The sequence below is a fragment of the Chiloscyllium plagiosum genome, unplaced genomic scaffold (assembly GCF_037043375.1).
Source record: "Chiloscyllium plagiosum isolate Xiang-an unplaced genomic scaffold, Cpla_swu_hap1 HiC_scaffold_14, whole genome shotgun sequence".
Taxonomy (NCBI): domain Eukaryota; kingdom Metazoa; phylum Chordata; class Chondrichthyes; order Orectolobiformes; family Hemiscylliidae; genus Chiloscyllium; species Chiloscyllium plagiosum.
The window spans coordinates 12,102,708-12,127,842 of NW_028270152.1; the positions used below are offsets into that span (position 1 = coordinate 12,102,708).

The 25,135-nt window shown below is 60.7% G+C and overlaps 1 protein-coding gene across 2 annotated transcripts in view; it reads right to left on the bottom strand.

Annotated features, from left to right (window-relative positions):
* wdr6 (WD repeat domain 6) overlaps nt 1-25,135 on the bottom strand; it is a 52,975-nt gene that overhangs the window by 26,379 nt on the left and 1,461 nt on the right. For both annotated transcript variants that reach the window (XM_043707625.2, XM_043707624.2), the window contains exons 2-4: nt 21,335-23,807; nt 20,028-20,129; nt 14,230-14,346 (exon numbers count right to left, since the gene is read on the bottom strand). In XM_043707625.2, coding sequence (XP_043563560.2) covers nt 14,230-14,346; nt 20,028-20,129; nt 21,335-23,807 — 2,692 coding nt within the window. The remainder of the gene's footprint in view (nt 1-14,229; nt 14,347-20,027; nt 20,130-21,334; nt 23,808-25,135) is intronic.

Sequence of the window (25,135 nt, forward strand, 5' to 3'; positions counted from 1 at the left end):
CTCCTCCCCAGCACCAACCCCAATACCCGCCCCGCCCCACCCCAGCACCAACCCCAATACCCGCCCCGCCCCACCCCAGCACCAACCCCAATACCTGACCCTCCCCAGCACCAACCACAACACCCGCCCCGCTCCTCCCCAGCACCAACCCCAATACCCGCCCCGCTCCTCCCCAGCACCAACCCCAATACCCGCCCCGCCCCTCACCAGCACCAACCCCAATACCTGCCCCGCCCCTCCCCAGCACCAACCCCAATACCCGCCCCGCCCCACCCCAGCACCAACCCCAATACCTGACCCTCCCCAGCACCAACCACAACACCCGCCCCGCTCCTCCCCAGCACCAACCCCAATACCCGCCCCGCCCCACCCCAGCACCAACCCCAATACCCGCCCCGCCCCACCCCAGCACCAACCCCAATACCTGACCCTCCCCAGCACCAACCACAACACCCGCCCCGCTCCTCCCCAGCACCAACCCCAATACCCGCCCCGCTCCTCCCCAGCACCAACCCCAATACCCGCCCCGCCCCTCACCAGCACCAACCCCAATACCCGCCCCGCCCCTCACCAGCACCAACCCCAATACCCGCCCCGCCCCACCCCAGCACCAACCCCAATACCTGACCCTCCCCAGCACCAACCACAACACCTGCCCCGCTCCTCCCCAGCACCAACCCCAATAACCGCCCCGCCCCACCCCAGCACCAACCCCAATACCCGCCCCGCCCCACCCCAGCACCAACCCCAATACCCGCCCCGCCCCAACCCAGCACCAACCCCAATACCCGCCCCGCCCCTCCCCAGCACCAACCCCAATACCCGCCCCGCCCCTCCCCAGCACCAACCCCAATACCCGCCCCGCCCCTCCCCAGCACCAACCCCAATACCCGCCCCGCCCCACCCCAGCACCAACCCCAATACCCGCCCCGCCCCACCCCAGCACCAACCCCAATACCTGACCCTCCCCAGCACCAACCACAACACCCGCCCCGCTCCTCCCCAGCACCAACCCCAATACCCGCCCCGCTCCTCCCCAGCACCAACCCCAATACCCGCCCCGCCCCTCACCAGCACCAACCCCAATACCCGCCCCGCCCCTCCCCAGCACCAACCCCAATACCCGCCCCGCCCCACCCCAGCACCAACCCCAATACCTGACCCTCCCCAGCACCAACCACAACACCCGCCCCGCTCCTCCCCAGCACCAACCCCAATACCCGCCCCGCCCCACCCCAGCACCAACCCCAATACCTGACCCTCCCCAGCACCAACCACAACACCCGCCCCGCTCCTCCCCAGCACCAACCCCAATACCCGCCCCGCTCCTCCCCAGCACCAACCCCAATACCTGCCCCGCCCCTCCCCAGCACCAACCCCAATACCCGCCCCGCCCCACCCCAGCACCAACCCCAATACCTGACCCTCCCCAGCACCAACCAAAACACCCGCCCCGCTCCTCCCCAGCACCAACCCCAATACCCGCCCCGCCCCTCACCAGCACCAACCCCAATACCTGCCCCGCCCCTCCCCAGCACCAACCCCAATACCCGCCCCGCCCCACCCCAGCACCAACCCCAATACCTGACCCTCCCCAGCACCAACCACAACACCCGCCCCGCTCCTCCCCAGCACCAACCCCAATACCCGCCCCGCCCCACCCCAGCACCAACCCCAATACCCGCCCCGCCCCACCCCAGCACCAACCCCAATACCTGACCCTCCCCAGCACCAACCACAACACCCGCCCCGCTCCTCCCCAGCACCAACCCCAATACCCGCCCCGCCCCACCCCAGCACCAACCCCAATACCTGACCCTCCCCAGCACCAACCACAACACCCGCCCCGCTCCTCCCCAGCACCAACCCCAATACCCGCCCCGCTCCTCCCCAGCACCAACCCCAATACCCGCCCCGCCCCTCACCAGCACCAACCCCAATACCCGCCCCGCCCCACCCCAGCACCAACCCCAATACCTGACCCTCCCCAGCACCAACCACAACACCTGCCCCGCTCCTCCCCAGCACCAACCCCAATAACCGCCCCGCCCCACCCCAGCACCAACCCCAATACCCGCCCCGCCCCACCCCAGCACCAACCCCAATACCCGCCCCGCCCCAACCCAGCACCAACCCCAATACCCGCCCCGCCCCTCCCCAGCACCAACCCCAATACCCGCCCCGCCCCTCCCCAGCACCAACCCCAATACCCGCCCCGCCCCTCCCCAGCACCAACCCCAATACCCGCCCCGCCCCACCCCAGCACCAACCCCAACACCCGCCCCGCCCCACCCCAGCACCAACCCCAACACCCGCCCCGCCCCTCCCCAGCACCAACCCCAACACCCGCCCCGCCCCACCCCAGCACCAACCCCAATAACCGCCCCGCCCCAACCCAGCACCAACCCCAATACCCGCCCCGCTCCTCCCCAGCACCAACCCCAATACCTGACCCTCCCCAGCACCAACCCCAATACCCGCCCCGCTCCTCCCCAGCACCAACCCCAATACCCGCCCCGCCCCACCCCAGCACCAACCCCAATACCCGCCCCGCCCCACCCCAGCACCAACCCCAATACCCGCCCCGCCCCAACCCAGCACCAACCCCAATACCCGCCCCGCCCCAACCCAGCACCAACCCCAATACCCGCCCCGCCCCAACCCAGCACCAACCCCAATACCCGCCCCGCCCCAACCCAGCACCAACCCCAATACCCGCCCCGCCCCAACCCAGCACCAACCCCAATACCTGACCCTCCCCAGCACCAACCCCAATACCCGCCCCGCCCCTCCCCAGCACCAACCCCAATACCCGCCCCGCCCCTCCCCAGCACCAACCCCAATACCCGCCCCGCCCCTCCCCAGCACCAACCCCAATACCCGCCCCGCCCCTCCCCAGCACCAACCCCAATACCCGCCCCGCCCCTCCCCAGCACCAACCCCAATACCCGCCCCGCTCCTCCCCAGCACCAACCCCAATACCCGCCCCGCTCCTCCCCAGCACCAACCCCAATACCCGCCCCGCTCCTCCCCAGCACCAACCCCAATACCCGCCCCGCTCCTCCCCAGCACCAACCCCAATACCCGCCCCGCTCCTCCCCAGCACCAACCCCAATACCCGCCCCGCTCCTCCCCAGCACCAACCCCAATACCCGCCCCGCTCCTCCCCAGCACCAACCCCAATACCCGCCCCGCTCCTCCCCAGCACCAACCCCAATACCCGCCCCGCTCCTCCCCAGCACCAACCCCAATACCCGCCCCGCTCCTCCCCAGCACCAACCCCAATACCCGCCCCGCTCCTCCCCAGCACCAACCCCAATACCCGCCCCGCTCCTCCCCAGCACCAACCCCAATACCCGCCCCGCTCCTCCCCAGCACCAACCCCAATACCCGCCCCGCTCCTCCCCAGCACCAACCCCAATACCCGCCCCGCCCCAACCCAGCACCAACCCCAATACCCGCCCCGCCCCAACCCAGCACCAACCCCAATACCCGCCCCGCCCCTCCCCAGCACCAACCCCAATACCCGCCCCGCCCCTCCCCAGCACCAACCCCAATACCCGCCCCGCCCCTCCCCAGCACCAACCCCAATACCCGCCCCGCCCCTCCCCAGCACCAACCCCAATACCCGCCCCGCCCCTCCCCAGCACCAACCCCAATACCCGCCCCGCCCCTCCCCAGCACCAACCCCAATACCCGCCCCGCCCCTCCCCAGCACCAACCCCAATACCCGCCCCGCCCCTCCCCAGCACCAACCCCAATACCCGCCCCGCCCCTCCCCAGCACCAACCCCAATACCCGCCCCGCCCCTCCCCAGCACCAACCCCAATACCCGCCCCGCCCCTCCCCAGCACCAACCCCAATACCCGCCCCGCCCCTCCCCAGCACCAACCCCAATACCCGCCCCGCCCCTCCCCAGCACCAACCCCAATACCCGCCCCGCCCCTCCCCAGCACCAACCCCAATACCCGCCCCGCCCCTCCCCAGCACCAACCCCAATACCCGCCCCGCCCCTCCCCAGCACCAACCCCAATACCCGCCCCGCCCCTCCCCAGCACCAACCCCAATACCCGCCCCGCCCCTCCCCAGCACCAACCCCAATACCCGCCCCGCCCCTCCCCAGCACCAACCCCAATACCCGCCCCGCCCCTCCCCAGCACCAACCCCAATACCCGCCCCGCCCCTCCCCAGCACCAACCCCAATACCCGCCCCGCCCCTCCCCAGCACCAACCCCAATACCCGCCCCGCCCCTCCCCAGCACCAACCCCAATACCCGCCCCGCTCCTCCCCAGCACCAACCCCAATACCCGCCCCGCTCCTCCCCAGCACCAACCCCAATACCCGCCCCGCTCCTCCCCAGCACCAACCCCAATACCCGCCCCGCTCCTCCCCAGCACCAACCCCAATACCCGCCCCGCTCCTCCCCAGCACCAACCCCAATACCCGCCCCGCTCCTCCCCAGCACCAACCCCAATACCCGCCCCGCTCCTCCCCAGCACCAACCCCAATACCCGCCCCGCTCCTCCCCAGCACCAACCCCAATACCCGCCCCGCTCCTCCCCAGCACCAACCCCAATACCCGCCCCGCTCCTCCCCAGCACCAACCCCAATACCCGCCCCGCTCCTCCCCAGCACCAACCCCAATACCCGCCCCGCTCCTCCCCAGCACCAACCCCAATACCCGCCCCGCTCCTCCCCAGCACCAACCCCAATACCCGCCCCGCTCCTCCCCAGCACCAACCCCAATACCCGCCCCGCTCCTCCCCAGCACCAACCCCAATACCCGCCCCGCTCCTCCCCAGCACCAACCCCAATACCCGCCCCGCTCCTCCCCAGCACCAACCCCAATACCCGCCCCGCTCCTCCCCAGCACCAACCCCAATACCCGCCCCGCTCCTCCCCAGCACCAACCCCAATACCCGCCCCGCTCCTCCCCAGCACCAACCCCAATACCCGCCCCGCTCCTCCCCAGCACCAACCCCAATACCCGCCCCGCTCCTCCCCAGCACCAACCCCAATACCCGCCCCGCTCCTCCCCAGCACCAACCCCAATACCCGCCCCGCTCCTCCCCAGCACCAACCCCAATACCCGCCCCGCTCCTCCCCAGCACCAACCCCAATACCCGCCCCGCTCCTCCCCAGCACCAACCCCAATACCCGCCCCGCTCCTCCCCAGCACCAACCCCAATACCCGCCCCGCTCCTCCCCAGCACCAACCCCAATACCCGCCCCGCTCCTCCCCAGCACCAACCCCAATACCCGCCCCGCTCCTCCCCAGCACCAACCCCAATACCCGCCCCGCTCCTCCCCAGCACCAACCCCAATACCCGCCCCGCTCCTCCCCAGCACCAACCCCAATACCCGCCCCGCTCCTCCCCAGCACCAACCCCAATACCCGCCCCGCTCCTCCCCAGCACCAACCCCAATACCCGCCCCGCTCCTCCCCAGCACCAACCCCAATACCCGCCCCGCTCCTCCCCAGCACCAACCCCAATACCCGCCCCGCTCCTCCCCAGCACCAACCCCAATACCCGCCCCGCTCCTCCCCAGCACCAACCCCAATACCCGCCCCGCTCCTCCCCAGCACCAACCCCAATACCCGCCCCGCTCCTCCCCAGCACCAACCCCAATACCCGCCCCGCTCCTCCCCAGCACCAACCCCAATACCCGCCCCGCTCCTCCCCAGCACCAACCCCAATACCCGCCCCGCTCCTCCCCAGCACCAACCCCAATACCCGCCCCGCTCCTCCCCAGCACCAACCCCAATACCCGCCCCGCTCCTCCCCAGCACCAACCCCAATACCCGCCCCGCTCCTCCCCAGCACCAACCCCAATACCCGCCCCGCTCCTCCCCAGCACCAACCCCAATACCCGCCCCGCTCCTCCCCAGCACCAACCCCAATACCCGCCCCGCTCCTCCCCAGCACCAACCCCAATACCCGCCCCGCTCCTCCCCAGCACCAACCCCAATACCCGCCCCGCTCCTCCCCAGCACCAACCCCAATACCCGCCCCGCTCCTCCCCAGCACCAACCCCAATACCCGCCCCGCTCCTCCCCAGCACCAACCCCGATACCCGCCCCGCTCCTCCCCAGCACCAACCCCGATACCCGCCCCGCTCCTCCCCAGCACCAACCCCGATACCCGCCCCGCTCCTCCCCAGCACCAACCCCGATACCCGCCCCGCTCCTCCCCAGCACCAACCCCGATACCCGCCCCGCTCCTCCCCAGCACCAACCCCGATACCCGCCCCGCTCCTCCCCAGCACCAACCCCGATACCCGCCCCGCTCCTCCCCAGCACCAACCCCGATACCCGCCCCGCTCCTCCCCAGCACCAACCCCGATACCCGCCCCGCTCCTCCCCAGCACCAACCCCGATACCCGCCCCGCTCCTCCCCAGCACCAACCCCGATACCCGCCCCGCTCCTCCCCAGCACCAACCCCGATACCCGCCCCGCTCCTCCCCAGCACCAACCCCGATACCCGCCCCGCTCCTCCCCAGCACCAACCCCGATACCCGCCCCGCTCCTCCCCAGCACCAACCCCGATACCCGCCCCGCTCCTCCCCAGCACCAACCCCGATACCCGCCCCGCTCCTCCCCAGCACCAACCCCGATACCCGCCCCGCTCCTCCCCAGCACCAACCCCGATACCCGCCCCGCTCCTCCCCAGCACCAACCCCGATACCCGCCCCGCTCCTCCCCAGCACCAACCCCGATACCCGCCCCGCTCCTCCCCAGCACCAACCCCGATACCCGCCCCGCTCCTCCCCAGCACCAACCCCGATACCCGCCCCGCTCCTCCCCAGCACCAACCCCGATACCCGCCCCGCTCCTCCCCAGCACCAACCCCGATACCCGCCCCGCTCCTCCCCAGCACCAACCCCGATACCCGCCCCGCTCCTCCCCAGCACCAACCCCGATACCCGCCCCGCTCCTCCCCAGCACCAACCCCGATACCCGCCCCGCTCCTCCCCAGCACCAACCCCGATACCCGCCCCGCTCCTCCCCAGCACCAACCCCGATACCCGCCCCGCTCCTCCCCAGCACCAACCCCGATACCCGCCCCGCTCCTCCCCAGCACCAACCCCGATACCCGCCCCGCTCCTCCCCAGCACCAACCCCGATACCCGCCCCGCTCCTCCCCAGCACCAACCCCGATACCCGCCCCGCTCCTCCCCAGCACCAACCCCGATACCCGCCCCGCTCCTCCCCAGCACCAACCCCGATACCCGCCCCGCTCCTCCCCAGCACCAACCCCGATACCCGCCCCGCTCCTCCCCAGCACCAACCCCGATACCCGCCCCGCTCCTCCCCAGCACCAACCCCGATACCCGCCCCGCTCCTCCCCAGCACCAACCCCGATACCCGCCCCGCTCCTCCCCAGCACCAACCCCGATACCCGCCCCGCTCCTCCCCAGCACCAACCCCGATACCCGCCCCGCTCCTCCCCAGCACCAACCCCGATACCCGCCCCGCTCCTCCCCAGCACCAACCCCGATACCCGCCCCGCTCCTCCCCAGCACCAACCCCGATACCCGCCCCGCTCCTCCCCAGCACCAACCCCGATACCCGCCCCGCTCCTCCCCAGCACCAACCCCGATACCCGCCCCGCTCCTCCCCAGCACCAACCCCGATACCCGCCCCGCTCCTCCCCAGCACCAACCCCGATACCCGCCCCGCTCCTCCCCAGCACCAACCCCGATACCCGCCCCGCTCCTCCCCAGCACCAACCCCGATACCCGCCCCGCTCCTCCCCAGCACCAACCCCGATACCCGCCCCGCTCCTCCCCAGCACCAACCCCGATACCCGCCCCGCTCCTCCCCAGCACCAACCCCGATACCCGCCCCGCTCCTCCCCAGCACCAACCCCGATACCCGCCCCGCTCCTCCCCAGCACCAACCCCGATACCCGCCCCGCTCCTCCCCAGCACCAACCCCGATACCCGCCCCGCTCCTCCCCAGCACCAACCCCGATACCCGCCCCGCTCCTCCCCAGCACCAACCCCGATACCCGCCCCGCTCCTCCCCAGCACCAACCCCGATACCCGCCCCGCTCCTCCCCAGCACCAACCCCGATACCCGCCCCGCTCCTCCCCAGCACCAACCCCGATACCCGCCCCGCTCCTCCCCAGCACCAACCCCGATACCCGCCCCGCTCCTCCCCAGCACCAACCCCGATACCCGCCCCGCTCCTCCCCAGCACCAACCCCGATACCCGCCCCGCTCCTCCCCAGCACCAACCCCGATACCCGCCCCGCTCCTCCCCAGCACCAACCCCGATACCCGCCCCGCTCCTCCCCAGCACCAACCCCGATACCCGCCCCGCTCCTCCCCAGCACCAACCCCGATACCCGCCCCGCTCCTCCCCAGCACCAACCCCGATACCCGCCCCGCTCCTCCCCAGCACCAACCCCGATACCCGCCCCGCTCCTCCCCAGCACCAACCCCGATACCCGCCCCGCTCCTCCCCAGCACCAACCCCGATACCCGCCCCGCTCCTCCCCAGCACCAACCCCGATACCCGCCCCGCTCCTCCCCAGCACCAACCCCGATACCCGCCCCGCTCCTCCCCAGCACCAACCCCGATACCCGCCCCGCTCCTCCCCAGCACCAACCCCGATACCCGCCCCGCTCCTCCCCAGCACCAACCCCGATACCCGCCCCGCTCCTCCCCAGCACCAACCCCGATACCCGCCCCGCTCCTCCCCAGCACCAACCCCGATACCCGCCCCGCTCCTCCCCAGCACCAACCCCGATACCCGCCCCGCTCCTCCCCAGCACCAACCCCGATACCCGCCCCGCTCCTGCCCAGCACCAACCCCGATACCCGCCCCGCTCCTGCCCAGCACCAACCCCGATACCCGCCCCGCTCCTGCCCAGCACCAACCCCGATACCCGCCCCGCTCCTCCCCAGCACCAACCCCGATACCCGCCCCGCTCCTCCCCAGCACCAACCCCGATACCCGCCCCGCTCCTCCCCAGCACCAACCCCGATACCCGCCCCGCTCCTCCCCAGCACCAACCCCGATACCCGCCCCGCTCCTCCCCAGCACCAACCCCGATACCCGCCCCGCTCCTCCCCAGCACCAACCCCGATACCCGCCCCGCTCCTCCCCAGCACCAACCCCGATACCCGCCCCGCTCCTCCCCAGCACCAACCCCGATACCCGCCCCGCTCCTCCCCAGCACCAACCCCGATACCCGCCCCGCTCCTCCCCAGCACCAACCCCGATACCCGCCCCGCTCCTCCCCAGCACCAACCCCGATACCCGCCCCGCTCCTCCCCAGCACCAACCCCGATACCCGCCCCGCTCCTCCCCAGCACCAACCCCGATACCCGCCCCGCTCCTCCCCAGCACCAACCCCGATACCCGCCCCGCTCCTCCCCAGCACCAACCCCGATACCCGCCCCGCTCCTCCCCAGCACCAACCCCGATACCCGCCCCGCTCCTCCCCAGCACCAACCCCGATACCCGCCCCGCTCCTCCCCAGCACCAACCCCGATACCCGCCCCGCTCCTCCCCAGCACCAACCCCGATACCCGCCCCGCTCCTCCCCAGCACCAACCCCGATACCCGCCCCGCTCCTCCCCAGCACCAACCCCGATACCCGCCCCGCTCCTCCCCAGCACCAACCCCGATACCCGCCCCGCTCCTCCCCAGCACCAACCCCGATACCCGCCCCGCTCCTCCCCAGCACCAACCCCGATACCCGCCCCGCTCCTCCCCAGCACCAACCCCGATACCTGCCCCGCTCCTCCCCAGCACCAACCCCAATACCTGCCCCGCTCCTCCCCAGCACCAACCCCAATACCTGCCCAGCTCCTCCCCAGCACCAACCCCAATACCTGCCCCGCTCCTCCCCAGCACCAACCCCAATACCTGCCCCGCTCCTCCCCAGCACCAACCCCAATACCTGCCCCGCTCCTCCCCAGCACCAACCCCAATACCTGCCCCGCTCCTCCCCAGCACCAACCCCAATACCTGCCCCGCTCCTCCCCAGCACCAACCCCAATACCTGCCCCGCTCCTCCCCAGCACCAACCCCAATACCTGCCCCGCTCCTCCCCAGCACCAACCCCAATACCTGCCCCGCTCCTCCCCAGCACCAACCCCAATACCTGCCCGGCTCCTCCCCAGCACCAACCCCAATACCTGCCCGGCTCCTCCCCAGCACCAACCCCAATACCTGCCCGGCTCCTCCCCAGCACCAACCCCAATACCTGCCCGGCTCCTCCCCAGCACCAACCCCAATACCTGCCCGGCTCCTCCCCAGCACCAACCCCAATACCTGCCCGGCTCCTCCCCAGCACCAACCCCAATACCTGCCCGGCTCCTCCCCAGCACCAACCCCAATACCTGCCCGGCTCCTCCCCAGCACCAACCCCAATACCTGCCCGGCTCCTCCCCAGCACCAACCCCAATACCCGCCCCCCCCCAGCACCACCCCATACCCACCCCGCCCCTCCCCATCACCAACCCTAATACCCACCCATCCACCACCTCCCATACCCACCCCACCCCAGCTTCACCCCCAATATTGGCCTCGCCCTTCCCCCAGCACCACCCACAATACCCGCCCTGCCCTTTCCCTCCCCCAGCACAACCCGAAATACCCGCTCCACCCTCCCCCAGTACCACCTCCAATACCCGCCCCTACCCAGGCACCACCCCCAAGACCCGCCCCACCCCCACCACCAATACCCGCCCTGCTCCTCCTCCGGCACCACCTCCAATACCCGCACCAGCTACACCCCCAATACCCGCCGCGCCCCTCCCCAGCAACACCCCCATACCTGCACCCGGCAGCACACCCCATACCCTTCCCCCGCAACCCCCCATCCCCGCCCCTCCCCGGCATCACCCCCAATATCTGCCCCACCCCTCCTCCGGCACCACCTCCTATACCCGCCCTGCCCCCGGCACCACCCCCCCATACCCGCCCGGCCCCCGACACCACCCCCCATACCCGCCCATGACACCACCCCCAACACCCACCCCTGGCACCACCCCCAATACCCACCCCTGGCCCACCTCATGTACCACCTCCCATATCTGCCCCGCCCCTCCTCCAGCACCACCCCCAATACCCACCCTGCCCTGCCCATCCCCTGGCACCACCCCCCCGTACACACCTCACCCAGCACCACCTCCCATACCCACCCCGCCCCAGCGTCACCCCCATACCTGCCCTGCCCCTCCCCATGCACCACATCCCAATACCCACCCCGCCCCTCTCTCGGCACCACCTCCCATACCCGCCCCGCCCCTCCCCAGCACCACCTCCAATACCCGCCCCGCCCCTCCCCATGCACCAACTCCCAATCCCGTCCCACCCCTCCCCCGGCACCACCTACCATATCCGCCCCGCCCCTCCTCTCCTCCAGCACCACCTCCAATACCCACCCTGCCCTGCCCATCCTCTGGCACCACCCCACCGTACCCACCTCACCCAGCACCACCTCCCATACCCACCCCGCCCCAGCGTCACCCCCATACCTGCCCTGCCCCTCCCCATGCACCACCGCCCATATCCACCCTGCCCATCTCTCGGCACCACCTCCCATACCCGCCCGCCCCTCCTCTGGCACCACCCCCAATACCCACCCTGCCCAACTCCTGGCACCACTCCCACATACCCACCTCACCCAGCACCACCTCCCATAACCGCCCCGCCCCAGCTTCACCCCCATACCTGCCCTGCCCCTCCCCTAGCACCACCTCCCATGCCCGCCCTTCCATGGGCACCACCACCCATACACGGCCCCAGCACCACCCCCCATATCCTCCCCCAGCGACCCCCTATCCCCGCTCCTCCCCCAGCACCACCCCCACCCCTCCTCCGGCATCACCTCCCATACTAACCCCACCCCTCTCTGGCATCACCCCCCAGACCCGCCCAGCCCCTCCCCTGGCACCACCCCCCAGACCCGCCCAGCCCCTCCCATGGCACCATCCCCAGACCCGCCCAGCCCCAACCCCTGCACAACCCCCCAGACCCGCCCAGCCCTTACCCCGGCACTATCCCTCATACCCGCCCCGCCCTGGCACAGCCCCTCATACCCACCCCACCCCGGCACCACCCCACATACCCGCCTTCCCCAGCACCACACCTCCATACCCTCCCCGCACCTCCCCCGACACCACCCCCCACACGACCCCCAACACCCGCCCCCGGCACCACCCACCATACCCACCCCCGGCACCCCCCATACCCGCCCCGTCCTTCCCCCGGCACCACCCCCACTACCCACCCCGCCCCCACACCTCCCCCAATACCCGCCCCCAGCACCACCCTCATACCCGCCCCGCCCCTCTCCCGGCACCACCCCCCATACCCGCCCCCGGCACCCGCTCATGACCGCCCCGACCCCCCGGCACCACCCACAATCCCGGCACCGCACCCGGCACTACCCCCCATACCCACCCCCAGCATCACTCCCAATACCAGCCCCTCCCCCGCACTGCCCTGCGCCTCGCCCACCACCACCTCCCATACCTGCCCTGCCCCCTCCTTCAGCACCTCCCCCCATACCTGTTCCGCCCCCCCCATCACCACCCCCATACCCACCCCGCCCCGGCACCACTCCCTATATCCCCCCACCCCGGCACAACCCCCATGCTCTGCCCCCGGCACCCCCCAATCCCTGCCCCCGGCACCAAATCCCGCCTCAGCCCTGTCCCTCCCCGGGCACCCCCAATACCCGCCCCACCCCTCCCCCAGCATCATCCCCAATACCCTCCTCCAATACCTCCCCCACCTCCACCTCTCCTCCCCCAACGCGCACCAACATCCTGCAGCATCACCTGGTTCCCACCCTAATTCCTCCCATACCACCCCCACCTCACCCCGACATCCCGACTTGTTGGAATGTGAACTAGAACACACACGAGGATGTGGCCACAGAGAGACTACAAGACTTGGGAGCCAAGTGGGTACTTGAGATGTTGGGGAAAGCTGAACCATTTTAAATCACATTCTGATGATAGTTTGCGGCACTCCGTCATTGCGAGTCCCAACTGCCCAAACACCCCACCCCCAATGACTGACACTCCTCATTTTTTAAAGCACTGCACGGAGGTTTGGAATTTTTCAAGCAATAACAACAGTTTGCATTTATCTAACAACTTCAAAGGCAAGTAATTGGACTACATCCAATGTTGGACCACAGGATGAGAAATTCAGGCGATGACCAAAGCATTGAAAAAGTGGTAGATTTTACGAAATGTCTTAAAGGTGGGTAGGTGAGGATGAGTTGATGTAACGAGGATGTCAGAATCAAAAACTGTGGTGCTAGAAAAGCACAGCAGGTTAGGCAGCATACGAGGAGCAGGACACTATGTCTGTTGCTCTCGATGTGGTCTCCTCGACATTGGAGAGACAGGACACCAACTCGCAGAGCGGTTCAGGGAACATCTCCGGGACACACACACCCAACAACCCCATAGCCCTGTGACTGACCACTTCAACTCCCCCTCCCACTCCCCCAATGACATACAAATGCTGGGCCTCCAAATCCAAGCCACCAAAGAGTGGAGGAAGAACGCCTCATCTTCCGCCTTGGGACCCTTCAACCACATGGCATCATTATCGATTTCACCAGTTTTCTCATCTCCTCTCCCCTCCCCTCACCTCATCCCAGATCCAACCCTTCAACTCGGCACTGCCCTCTTGAAATGTCCTACCGATCCATCTTCCTTCCCACCTATCCACTCCACCCTCCCCTCCGACCTATCACTATTACCCCCCACTTGTATCCACCTATCACATTCCTAGCTACCTTCCCTCCAGCACTCTTCACCCCTCACATTCCTGATGAAGGGCTCATGCCCAAAACGTTGACTCTGCTGCTCCTTGGATGGTGCCTGTCCTCCTGTGCTTTTCTAGTGCCATACCTCTTGGCTCTGACTCTCCAACAACTACAGTCCTCACTGTATCCTAGTTAAGAGGATGACCACAACCTGGGGCTAGGGCAGCTGAATGCACGAGTGCAGGATGTGCTAAGATTCCAGAATGGACAAGGATAAATTTCTCGGGGTGTTGTGGTACTGGAGGAGGTTACAGAGGTAATCGGGATGGGGGAGGAATTTAAGGATTAAAATGCAGCAACATTGTTTGAAACGCAGAGGTAATCAGGACCTCCAATGGCTCAATATCAGTCCAACTCCATACCAAGTAACAGGTTAATTAACAGCTCATTATATTAACCCTCTGCTAATGTGCTTACCGCCCTCTGGTGGTGGGCTGAAACGTGAAGGTCTGCAGCTTGAGTACACACCGCTGATGGTAGAAAGATTCAGCAAGGAGAATGATCTTCCTCTTGCATTCATCGACGAGAAAGAGCCTGCACAGCAAAAAGAACCTTACAAATGATGGACTGCAACAGTTCAGGAACGTAGCATGTGATTGTGATCAGGTTCTCCAGGAAATGTTAATAAGTTACTGACCAGCCCTAGTAATAAGTGCTATCGCTGCTATAGGAAGCATGTTGTGAAACTTGAAAGGGTTCAGAAAAGATTTACAAGGATGTTGCCAGGTTTGGAGGATTTGAGCTACAGGGAGAGGCGGAATATGCTGGGGCTGTTTTCCCTGGAGCATCGGAGGCTGAGGGGTGACCTTATAGAGGTTTATAAAATCATGAGGGGTGTGGATTGGATGAATAGACAAAGTCATTTCCCTGGGATGGGGGAGTCCCAAAGGATATCCTCTATGGTGAGCTTGCATCCGGGAAGAGACCCAGTGGGCATACCCAACTGCGCTACAAGGATGTCTGCATGAGGGACATGAAGGTGCTAGATATCGTTACGGAGTCCTAGGAAAGGCTTGTAGCCAGCAGCACGAGATGGAGAAGTATCCTGAACCAACACTCAAAGCAGGGGAAAAGAAGCTGATGAGCACTGCAGCAGACAAGCAGGCACCAAGGAAGGAGTGCAGTAGCTCGAGCAGATCAACAACCAGATACAGATGGGACCTCTGTAACTGGGACGGTCATTCCGGCACTCGTCTCTTCAGTCATTAGCGACGTTGCTTCAGGGAAGCAGAAAGCCAGAACAATGCATGGTCAGACATGACCGAAAGGGGCCTCACAGTCACAGTCAGGGAGTCCAGAACTACAGGGCATAGGTTTAAGGTGGAAGGGGAAAGATTTTAAAGGGACATGAGGGCAACTATTTCACGCAAAGGATAGTGCATATGTGGAATGAGCTGCCAGAGGAAGTGGTGGAGGCTGGTACAATTACAACATTTAAAAAGCACCTGGATGGGTATATGATTAGGAATGGTTTAGAAGGATATGGGCCAAGCACTGGCAAATGAGACTGGATTGGGTTGGGATATCTGGTCGGCATGATCGAATTGGACCGAAGAGTCTGTTTCCGTGCTGTACATCTCTATGACTCCATGAGACTTTGTAAGGAAGGTAATATGAATCTGGCATCCACACACACACACAGGCACACACGTGGACAGGCACTTTCTGGGAGAAAAAAAAAGGTAAAAACAATGACTGCAGATGCTGGAAACCAGATTCTGGATCAGTGGTGCTGGAAGAGCACAGCAATTCAGGCAGCATCCGAGGACAGGCAAAATCGACGTTTCGGGCAAAAGCCCTTCATCAGGAATAAAGGCAGAGAACCTGAAGCATGGAGAGATAAGCTAGAGGAGGGTGGGGGTGGGGAGAGAGTAGCATAGAGTACAATAGGTCAGTGGGGAAGGAGATGAAGGTGATAGGTCAGGGAAGAGAGGGTGGAGTGGATAGGTGGAAAAGCAGCTGGGCAGGTCGGACAAGTCCGGACAAGTCGAGTTGCTGGAGGTTAGAAACTAGGATGAGGTGGGGGAAGGGGAAATGAGGAAACTGTTGAAATCCACATTGATGCCCTGGGGTTGAAGTGTTCCGAGGCGGAAGATGAGGCGTTCTTCCTCCAGGCGTCTGGTGGTGAGGGAGCGGCGGTGGAGGAGGCCCAGCACCTCCATATCCTTGGCAGAGTGGGAGGGGGAGTTGAAATGTTGAGCCACTGGGCGATTTGGTTGATTGATGCGGGTGTCTCTGAGATGTTCCCTAAAGCGCTCTGCTGGGAGGCGCCCAGTCTCCCCAATGTAGAGGAGACCGCATCGGGAGCAACGGATACAATAGATGATATTAGTGGATGTGCAGGTAAAACTTTGATGGATGTGGAAGGCTCCTTTAGGGCCTTGGATGGAGGTGAGGGAGGAGGTGTGGGCACAGGTTTTACAGTTCCTGCGGTGGCAGGGGAAAGTGCCAGGATGGGAGGGTGGGTCGTAGGGGGGCGTGGACCTGACCAGGTAGTCACGGAGGGAACGGTCTTTGCGGACGGCGGAGAGGGGTGGGGAGGGAAATATATCCCTGGTGGTGGGGTCTGTTTGGAGGTGGCGGAAATGTCGGCGGATGATTTGATTTATGCGAAGGTTGGTAGGGTGGAAGGTGAGCACCAGGGGCGTTCTGTCCTTGTTGCGGTTGGAGGGGTTGGGTCTGAGGGCGGAGGTGCGGGATGTGGATGAGATGCGTTGGAGGGCATCTTTAACCACTTGGGAAGGGAAATTGCGGTCTCTAAAGAAGGAGGCAATCTGGTGTGTTCTATGGTGGAACCGCTCCTCCTGGGAGCAGATACGGCGGAGGCGGAGGAATTGGGAATACGGGATGGCGTTTTTGCAAGAGGTAGGGTGGGAAGAGGTGTAATCCAGGTAGCTGTGGGAGTCGGTGGGTTTGTAGAAAATGTCAGTGTCAAGTCGGTCGTCACTGATGGAAATGGAGAGGTCCAGGAAGGGGAGGGAGGTGTCAGAGATGGTCCAGGTAAATTTAAGGTCAGGGTGGAATGTGTTGGTGAAGTTGATGAATTGCTCAACCTCCTCGCGGGAGCACGAGGTGGCGCCAATGCAGTCATCAATGTAGCGGAGGAAGAGGTGGGGAGTGGTGCCGGTGTAATTACGGAAAATCAACTGCTCTACGTAGCCAACAAAGAGACAGGCATAGCTGGGGCCCATACATGTGCCCATGGCTACCCCTTTGGTCTGGAGGAAGTGGGAGGATTCAAAGGAGAAATTGTTAAGGGTGAGGACTAGTTCGGCCAAACGAATGAGAGTGTCGGTGGAGGGGTACTGTTGGGAACGTCTGGAGAGGAAAAAACGGAGGGCTTGGAGGCCCTGGTCATGGCGGATGGAGGTGTAGAGGGATTGGATATCCATGGTGAAGATGAGGCTTTGGGGGCCGGGGAAACGGAAGTCTTGGAGGAGGTGGAGGGCGTGGGTGGTGTCTCGAACGTATGTGGGGAGTTCCTGGACTAGGGGGGATAGGACAGTGTCGAGGTAGGTAGAGATGAGTTCAGTGGGGCAGGAGCATGCTGAGACAATGGGTCGGCCAGGGTGGTCAGGCTTGTGGATCTTGGGAAGGAGGTAGAACCGGGCAGTGCGGGGTTCCCGGACTATGAGGTTGGAAGCTGTGGGTGGGAGATCTCCTGAGGTGATGAGGTTGTGTATGGTCTGGGAGATGATGGTTTGGTGATGGGGGGGTGGGGTCATGGTCAAGGGGGCGGTAGGAAGAGGTGTCCTCGAGTTGGCGTTTGGCTTCAGCGATGTAGAGGTCAGTGCGCCAGACTACCACTGCGCCCCCTTTGTCCGCTGGCTTGATGGTGAGGTCAGGATTGGAGCAGAGGGATTGGAGGGCTGCGCGTTGTGAGGGTGAGAGGTTGGAGTGGGGGACGGGGGTCGACAGGTTGAGGCGGTTAATGTCCCGGCGGCAGTTGGAAATGAAGAGGTCGAGGGCAGGTAATAGGCCAGCGCGGGGTGTCCAGGTGGATGTAGTGTGTTGGAGGTGGGCGAAGGTGTCCTCGGAAGGTGGGCGGGAGTCCTGATTGTGAAAGTAAGCTCGGAGGCGGAGGCGACGGAAGAATTGTTCGATGTCACGGCGTGTATTAAATTCATTGATGCGTGGACGGAGGGGGACAAAGGCGAGTCCTTTGCTAAGGACTGATCGTTCGTCCTCAGTGAGGGGGAGGTCTGGGGGGATGGTGAAAACTCGGCAGGGCTGGGAGCTGGGAGCTGGTGTGGGTGTAGAGCTGGGAGTGGGGTCGGAGCCAGTACCTGGAGTGGGTGTGATGGTGGGGGGAATGGGGGTAGAGTCATGAGCAGGGGTAGTATTCCCCTCGGGGTTCTGGGGGGTGGGGATAGTGACAGTGGGGTCTGTGGGGGGCGTGTCAGCAGAATGCAGGTGAGTGGCGCTGGTGGGGTCGGAAGTGGTGGCAGACACGGCAGTAGGGGTGGTGGAAGTCACTGAGCGTGTGGCATCAGCGATGATGTGAGGGCCGGAAGTGGCTGTGGGAGTGGCCATGATGGGGGCAGAAGTGACATCATCAATCAGCGTGGGGGTGGTAGCTGCATCAGCCGCATGGCTAATGGCGTTTCCGAGGCCAGGGGAATCTTCTGGAATGTTCAAGGAGCGCTGGTTATGGAGGTGGGTAGATAAAAGTTTGTTGTACTTACAGTTTTTGATGTTTGAGATGGAATTGAAATACTGTTTGTTGAGAGTATGGATTCTCCTGAGGATGTAGTACAGAGTGGGTCCTTTGCAATTCTGAGAGAGTGTGGCCCTCAGCTGAGGCAGGGCAGACTGTAGAGAGGTTAGGTGCCGGCGCATTGCTGCAAGCGTGGAGCGGAGGATCTTGAAGGAGAACCGTTGCTGGTGTTTTTGAATCTGTAATCTGTACTGTTTGTCCTGTTCGGGTCCGAACTCTGCTGGTTTAAAGGCGGTCCGGAGTCCGTGTGGGATGAGTTGGTTACGGAGGCAGGCACTGAGGAAGCAAATGTGGCTGTGGTAGCGAGTTTGTTTCAGGACATGGTTGAAGAGCTTCAGGGCAGAGGAAATGACCTGGGAGTTGCAGTGGGAGAGGGACTCCCTGAGATTCTTGTAGAGAGAGGAGGAAAACTTCTTCAAGGCAGGCATCCTTGCAAGAGGATTCGCAGTAAGGTTAAAATCAACTAGGTAAAAACAATGACTGCAGATGCTGGAAACCAGACGCCTGGAGGAAGAACGCCTCATCTTCCGCCTCGGAACACTTCAACCCCAGGGCATCAATGTGGATTTCAACAGTTTCCTCATTTCCCCTTCCCCCACCTCATCCTAGTTTCTAACCTCCAGGAACTCGACTTGTCCGGACTTGTCCGACCTGCCCAGCTGCTTTTCCACCTATCCGCTCCACCCTCTCTTCCCTGACCTATCACCTTCATCTCCTTCCCCACTGACCTATTGTACTCTATGCTACTCTCTCCCCACCCCCACCCTCCTCTAGCTTATCTCTCCATGCTTCAGGTTCTCTGCCTTTATTCCTGATGAAGGGCTTTTGCCCGAAACGTCGATTTTGCCTGTCCTCGGATGCTGCCTGAATTGCTGTGCTCTTCCAGCACCACTGATCCACTTTCTGGGAGAATGTGAGCAAGACAGTGAGTGAATCCAGCCAGGGAGGAATTCTGTTTTGTCAGCGCAGGTTCTGATGATCTGTAGTGACTGGACAAACGGGTATAGAGGAGGTAGCTGGAACAGTGGACGGAGTTGGATGATTAATTATGATTATATTGAATGGTAGAGCAGGTTCAAAGGGCTAAATGACCTACTCCAGCTCCTATATTTTATGTTTCTTTCCAGAAGGCATGGCCGGAATGGGGCAGGCAACAGAATCAAAAACAAATATACTCGAAGAGGAGGTATTTGTAAGGGGACATGAAAAGTGACTAATTTGGTAGCTCTTTCAAAGACCTGTTGTGTGTGTGATGGGCTGAACAGCCTCCTTCTGTGCAGCAATGACCCAGGGACCCAGCCATCTAACAAAGAATAAATATGTGCACACCTCCTTCCCTCTCCAGAGAAAATTTCCGTTGTGAGTGCTGGTGAATTTCAGATCTAATTGACATGGGGCTGGGGGGGTTGGCGGGGGTGGGCAGGCTGAGGAATGGGTGTGCTGGGGCAGAATTTTAATCTGTAAAGGGTATGTGACAAGAGAGAAGAGATTAGTTTACCTCACGGATCCATCACTGCAGGCTGCAGCCAGGAAGTGACACAAGGAGATGGAGGCTGTCCTGAAATTCGCCTCAGTGTCCACCACCACAATGGACATGTACCTTGATGAAAGAGAGTATCACAGATTGATAAAGCCCTCTACACATACAGTCACTGGGCAGTGAAGAGCAATACGCTTTCAAAACTTTTCATCTTGCATTCATCAGGACACATGTAAGAATTCCAGATTTCAAAAGGAAACTACAATTTACACTGCATGAGAAAAGGGTGCTGATTGGTTGCCAAAGTTGACCCTAATTGGTTGGGATGCTGCAATGGGATATGCACATAGCAATGCCAGAGTGCACTTAGGAATGAATCAGCATCGTAAACAACATGAATTGTCACTCCCCTTTGAAATTTAGCATTGTTACTCTGCCCTGTCTATGCAAGATGAAAAAGATTCAACAACACATGTCCTTCAACAATAACATAAAGCATTTCAGTTAATTCACACCTGAGATAAAAGGGGGTTCAATTCTTCATAATCTTTTTGCTTCTACGAAAAGACTCGGAGTCTGCATGGCTCCTTAATCTCCACCTATATCAGATTGTCGGGCTTTTACTTGTTGATTCATTTACTAATAATCAACTTTAAAAATTAAACAAATTAATAAATAAATCTGGCACACGAGATAAATAAGGTGGGCAGGTGATGAGAACAGTTCCCAAATGCTTCACAATCAATTAAGATCTCTCGAATGCTGTAAAGTAGCGATGACGTTGCTGGAGAGAAAAATATTTACCAGTATGTTGGACTTAGCTTCTCTGCTCTTTTTCCAACTAAGTTCGAGGTCTACCCAAACAAATTTCAGTTGAGCAAGACAACACCTTCAACATTGCAGCATAGAATCAGGAGTGGCACTGAAGTATTGGCCAAGATAGTGTCCTAAAATTGTTTGAGTCAGACATGAATGCACAACCTCCTGCCTCAGAGGAGACAGCACGCTACCCACCATGTCACAGCTGACACTCATTAACCTTGCCACACTTAAAACTCACCCAGAGGACTCTTGTAGCGCAGTGGTAGTATCCCTACCTCTGACCCAGGAGCCCTAGGTTCAGGACCCACATTCCTCCAAAAGGTGTACAATAACATCTCTGCGTATGAGAATTAAAAGTAATATTTTAAAACTCATCCTTTTGGCCCCTTCCAAAGTTAGGTCAGAACGGGGTAAGTGGGAAGGCTGGGGTGAGATTCTACCTTAGCAATATCTCAATAAAAGGCAGTGCCTGAAAAACAACGAGACAGAAACCAAAGTGATACCTGGTCTCGGGGTCCATCTTGAGCATCCTGTGCCTGTTTTTCTTATGCTCCCAGTCTTCAGCCAGCCTGTGAGAAGCCAGGTGTTCCACTTGACAGCTGAGAGGTGCACCACCATCGACATGTCGAATAAGAAGGCAGTAAGATTGCAGCTCAGCTCTCCCACCAGCAGAGAATAACACAGATGAGGAGCTGTCACCATTACCAGCTCGGCAACTTCCAGTCACAGCTATGGTCCTCACGCTGGAGATGTGGTCATCAACCGTTGTCAGCTTGGACACATGACCTGAGCTTTCGTAAACGGCTAAAATATTCACTGTTGTGTCCTCGCTGCCTGTCGCCATGATACTTATGGGTCCAGCAGCTGACGATTCAAGCCTTTTCACAAATCGCACACAGGTAAGCTCACGGCCATGCATGCATTCCTTGATGACTGTCCGGGAGCAGTCGCCCGAGTTGCCTTGGCAAATGAAGATGTCGCCTGACTTGATGTAGGCAAAGAATTCATTGGTTGGGGAGTTGCAGTAGCTCCATGACCTATGACCTCCACCACAGGGGATGCACAGTAACTTCTCGCTGGTCTTGGCATTCCACAGGACAAAGTTGGTGGAATGGAAACCAAGTACAAGGAGGTCACCTTCAGGCGTCGCAAGCAGTCGCTCGAGCCAGTCCATCCCCTTACAGGTTCTCTGACTCCTTAACAATTTTAGCTTTTTGTATTCGACTGTCAGCTGACGATAGTAGCCATCCCGTCCAGTGCTGTATATAAAACCGTCGTGGAATAGAACTGACGTCACCCCCAACTTTCCGTGCAATCCCGGCAAAATGGAAAGTGGCCCTTCGCAGTCAGGCTGGCTGACGATCCCAGGTGAACCAGGTAGGAATCTGCCCTGGCGATACCCTCCTGCTGTATCATCCGAGACCACCACATCCACGCTCCCTTCGCTGAGCCTTTGCTGCTTGTCTCTGTCTCTCCCAGCGCAGGAGTACAGTAACAAGGAGCCACGGCGGTCTCCGCAAACCAGGAGATGGGCCTCAGACAGGAACACCACGCTCGTGTGCCACCTGTGCTTGCACAATGGCAGGAGGTAACGGCACTTCTCTGCCACCGAGACCACCCGATCTCCCTTGCAGGAAACCACCCGCCAGATCATGATGCCATCGGCACCCGAGGAGAAAAGGTGGCACTCATCTGGACTCTGCCCTTCCTGGGAGGCCCAGCCGAGACTGTGCACTTTCCCTTGGTGCACCCGATTCTCCAGCATCTCCACAGGCTCAGAAAGGGTGAATATTTTCACCCAGCCGTCAATGTTCCCGACTGCACAAACAACACAGCCATTGCCCAGCCTTCTGACTGCTAACAGGCCGTACGACTGGTAACTTGCATCTTCCATGATGAGTTTCCATTGGCCAGAGGCCATGCAATAGCTGTAGATACTTCCAGCATCAGTCAGGACCAAGAGAAGAGTTGGGTCAGCCAATGTCAAAGCCTTTGGTGTGCCCCTTTTACAGATTTCACCACATTTGAGTTGAATAATGGCCATGCCTTCGGCTTTCTTCCCCTGAATCTTCCACAACCTGATACCTGAGTCTGCTCCTCCAGTGACTAACCAGCCCTTATCTTCATTAACAGCCAGTGCTCTCACACTCCTCCCTTTATGTCCTTTAAAACAGTCAATGATATCTCCATCATAGCTCCACACAATGCAAGCTGAATCTTCCCCAATGCTGATAATACGATCTTCCATGAGCCGTACTGACCAGACCCTGGACTGGTGCCCATATAACCGTAGAAGGCACTGTACTGAATCTACCTCACCATCACCACCATTCAGAGCTTGGTGCAAGTTCCCAACTTCCCAGAGTCTTATGCTTCTATCATCGGAGGCTGAGGCAAGAACACCATTCTTCTCCAAGTAATGAATACTGAAGATGACCCCACTGTGCCCACTAATGCGTCTTTCTGTTTGTACCCTACCGTCCTCATTGGTGGGACCCTCCATTCGCCACAGGACAAGTTGGTTAAAGACAGTTCCAGAAATCAAAATTAGTTCGTCCCAATTGTGACCCACAAAGCAAGCGGAGTACAGGATACATTTGACATCGCAGTGCACTTCACGCAAGGTCCTTCTTGCCTTGTAGTCACATAGAACCACAGAGTTGTGCCCGAGAGCCAGGCCAAAATACAAGTCCGATTCACAGTCACTCTCCAGCCACTGAAGGTCCCAAATCCAGTCGTGCAGTTCGTGTAGCTGCCCGATCCTCTGCAGCTTTGGCTCTCTGGCACACGATTCAAGCTCGAGCACAATGAGGCCTTTCGCGCCAAACACAGCCAGCCGTGAGCTGTTAGTTTGCACATGTAGGGGCCACGGTTTGATGCCGTGAACACAGTAGTTTTGAAGCACATTGCAAGAAAGCTTTCTCTCGTAGCCATTTGCCGAATTCAAAGTGTAAAGATTTACACTGGCTCCTTCACCTGTTAAACAACAGAAAAATTTAAAAGAAAACTGTTTTTAAAATAATTATTTCTCTTTTACTTGCACTCATTATGTGGGAAAACTAGCAACGGTATAATTAAATTGAATCACATTGAAATTCCAGAACAGAATCAGGCCATTTGCACCAACTGATTCCTCCTGGTATTTGTACTTCATACAGCCCCCTACCATTTCTTCTATTCTAACTCTGACAGTATATCACCTTCTATTCCTGTTCATTCTACTGTAGCTTCCCATTCAGTGCACCGTATTATTCACATCAACTACTGTCCTCTCTTCCAAGGTACAATCTCCTTTGTCTCCCACTCCAAAGTCTTGAACATGTTGTCAACTCCCAAATTCATGCCCACTATTCCGATAGCTGTTTCCTCACCAAAGCTATCAAATTTGGAATTGCTGCATGTTTTATATGGTTTTAATGAGGTTTTATTCTTCCTGCTTTGGTTTTCCATATGTCTTAGCTTTAGAGACAGTTCTTATCCATCACAAATGATATCCTGGGTGTCTGCAATCATCATAATCTCCTCCTCATCCTTCTCTGCAGCCTTAAACACAACTGACTACACTGTTTCTCCATCTCTAGTTGCCCCAGGACAATGGCGGTAAACTACTTTCTCCACCAATTATTTCCAACTAAGCGGCTTTCTAGATCAACAAGTTCAACAAACAATCCATAGCGTCGGACTGCAGCTGCATGTACAGCAAACTAGGTATAGGTATCTTGGAAAGATGTTAGTGACAATAACAGGGTTTTTCTCAACAGTCTGACAGCTATCAGGGTTATTTTTACAGTGCCTGCCCACTAAGTATCAGATTTGTTCAGCTCACTTTCATAATTACCATGATGGGTTTGAACAAAGTTCCTCAGTTCTCCCAATCCTGCACCAATAGCACTGTAACCCAACATTCTCCAGTATAGTCAGAGTTAGAAGGTACCACTTATGGTGCAGTGATAGCACTCTCTTCCTAATAGTCACAAATTCAGGAGAGCAAATTCCATTCCAGGAACTGGAACATCTGGATGTTAAGGGGTTGCTCCACTGTTGGGAGTTACTGCCTTTCAAATAAGACATCGGACTGAGCATATTTCATTGGGTAGAGTGATTCCTGAAGAAGGGCCTGTGCCCGAAACGTCGAATCTCCTGTTCCCTGAATGCTGCCTGACCTGCTGTGCTGTTCCAGCAATAAAGTTTCAACTTTGATCTCCAGCATCTGCAGACCTCACTTTCTCCTAGAGTGATCCCAAGGCATCATTTAAAAAAAAAATAGAAATGAAGCTCTCCCTCATATCTTGGTCAATATTTAT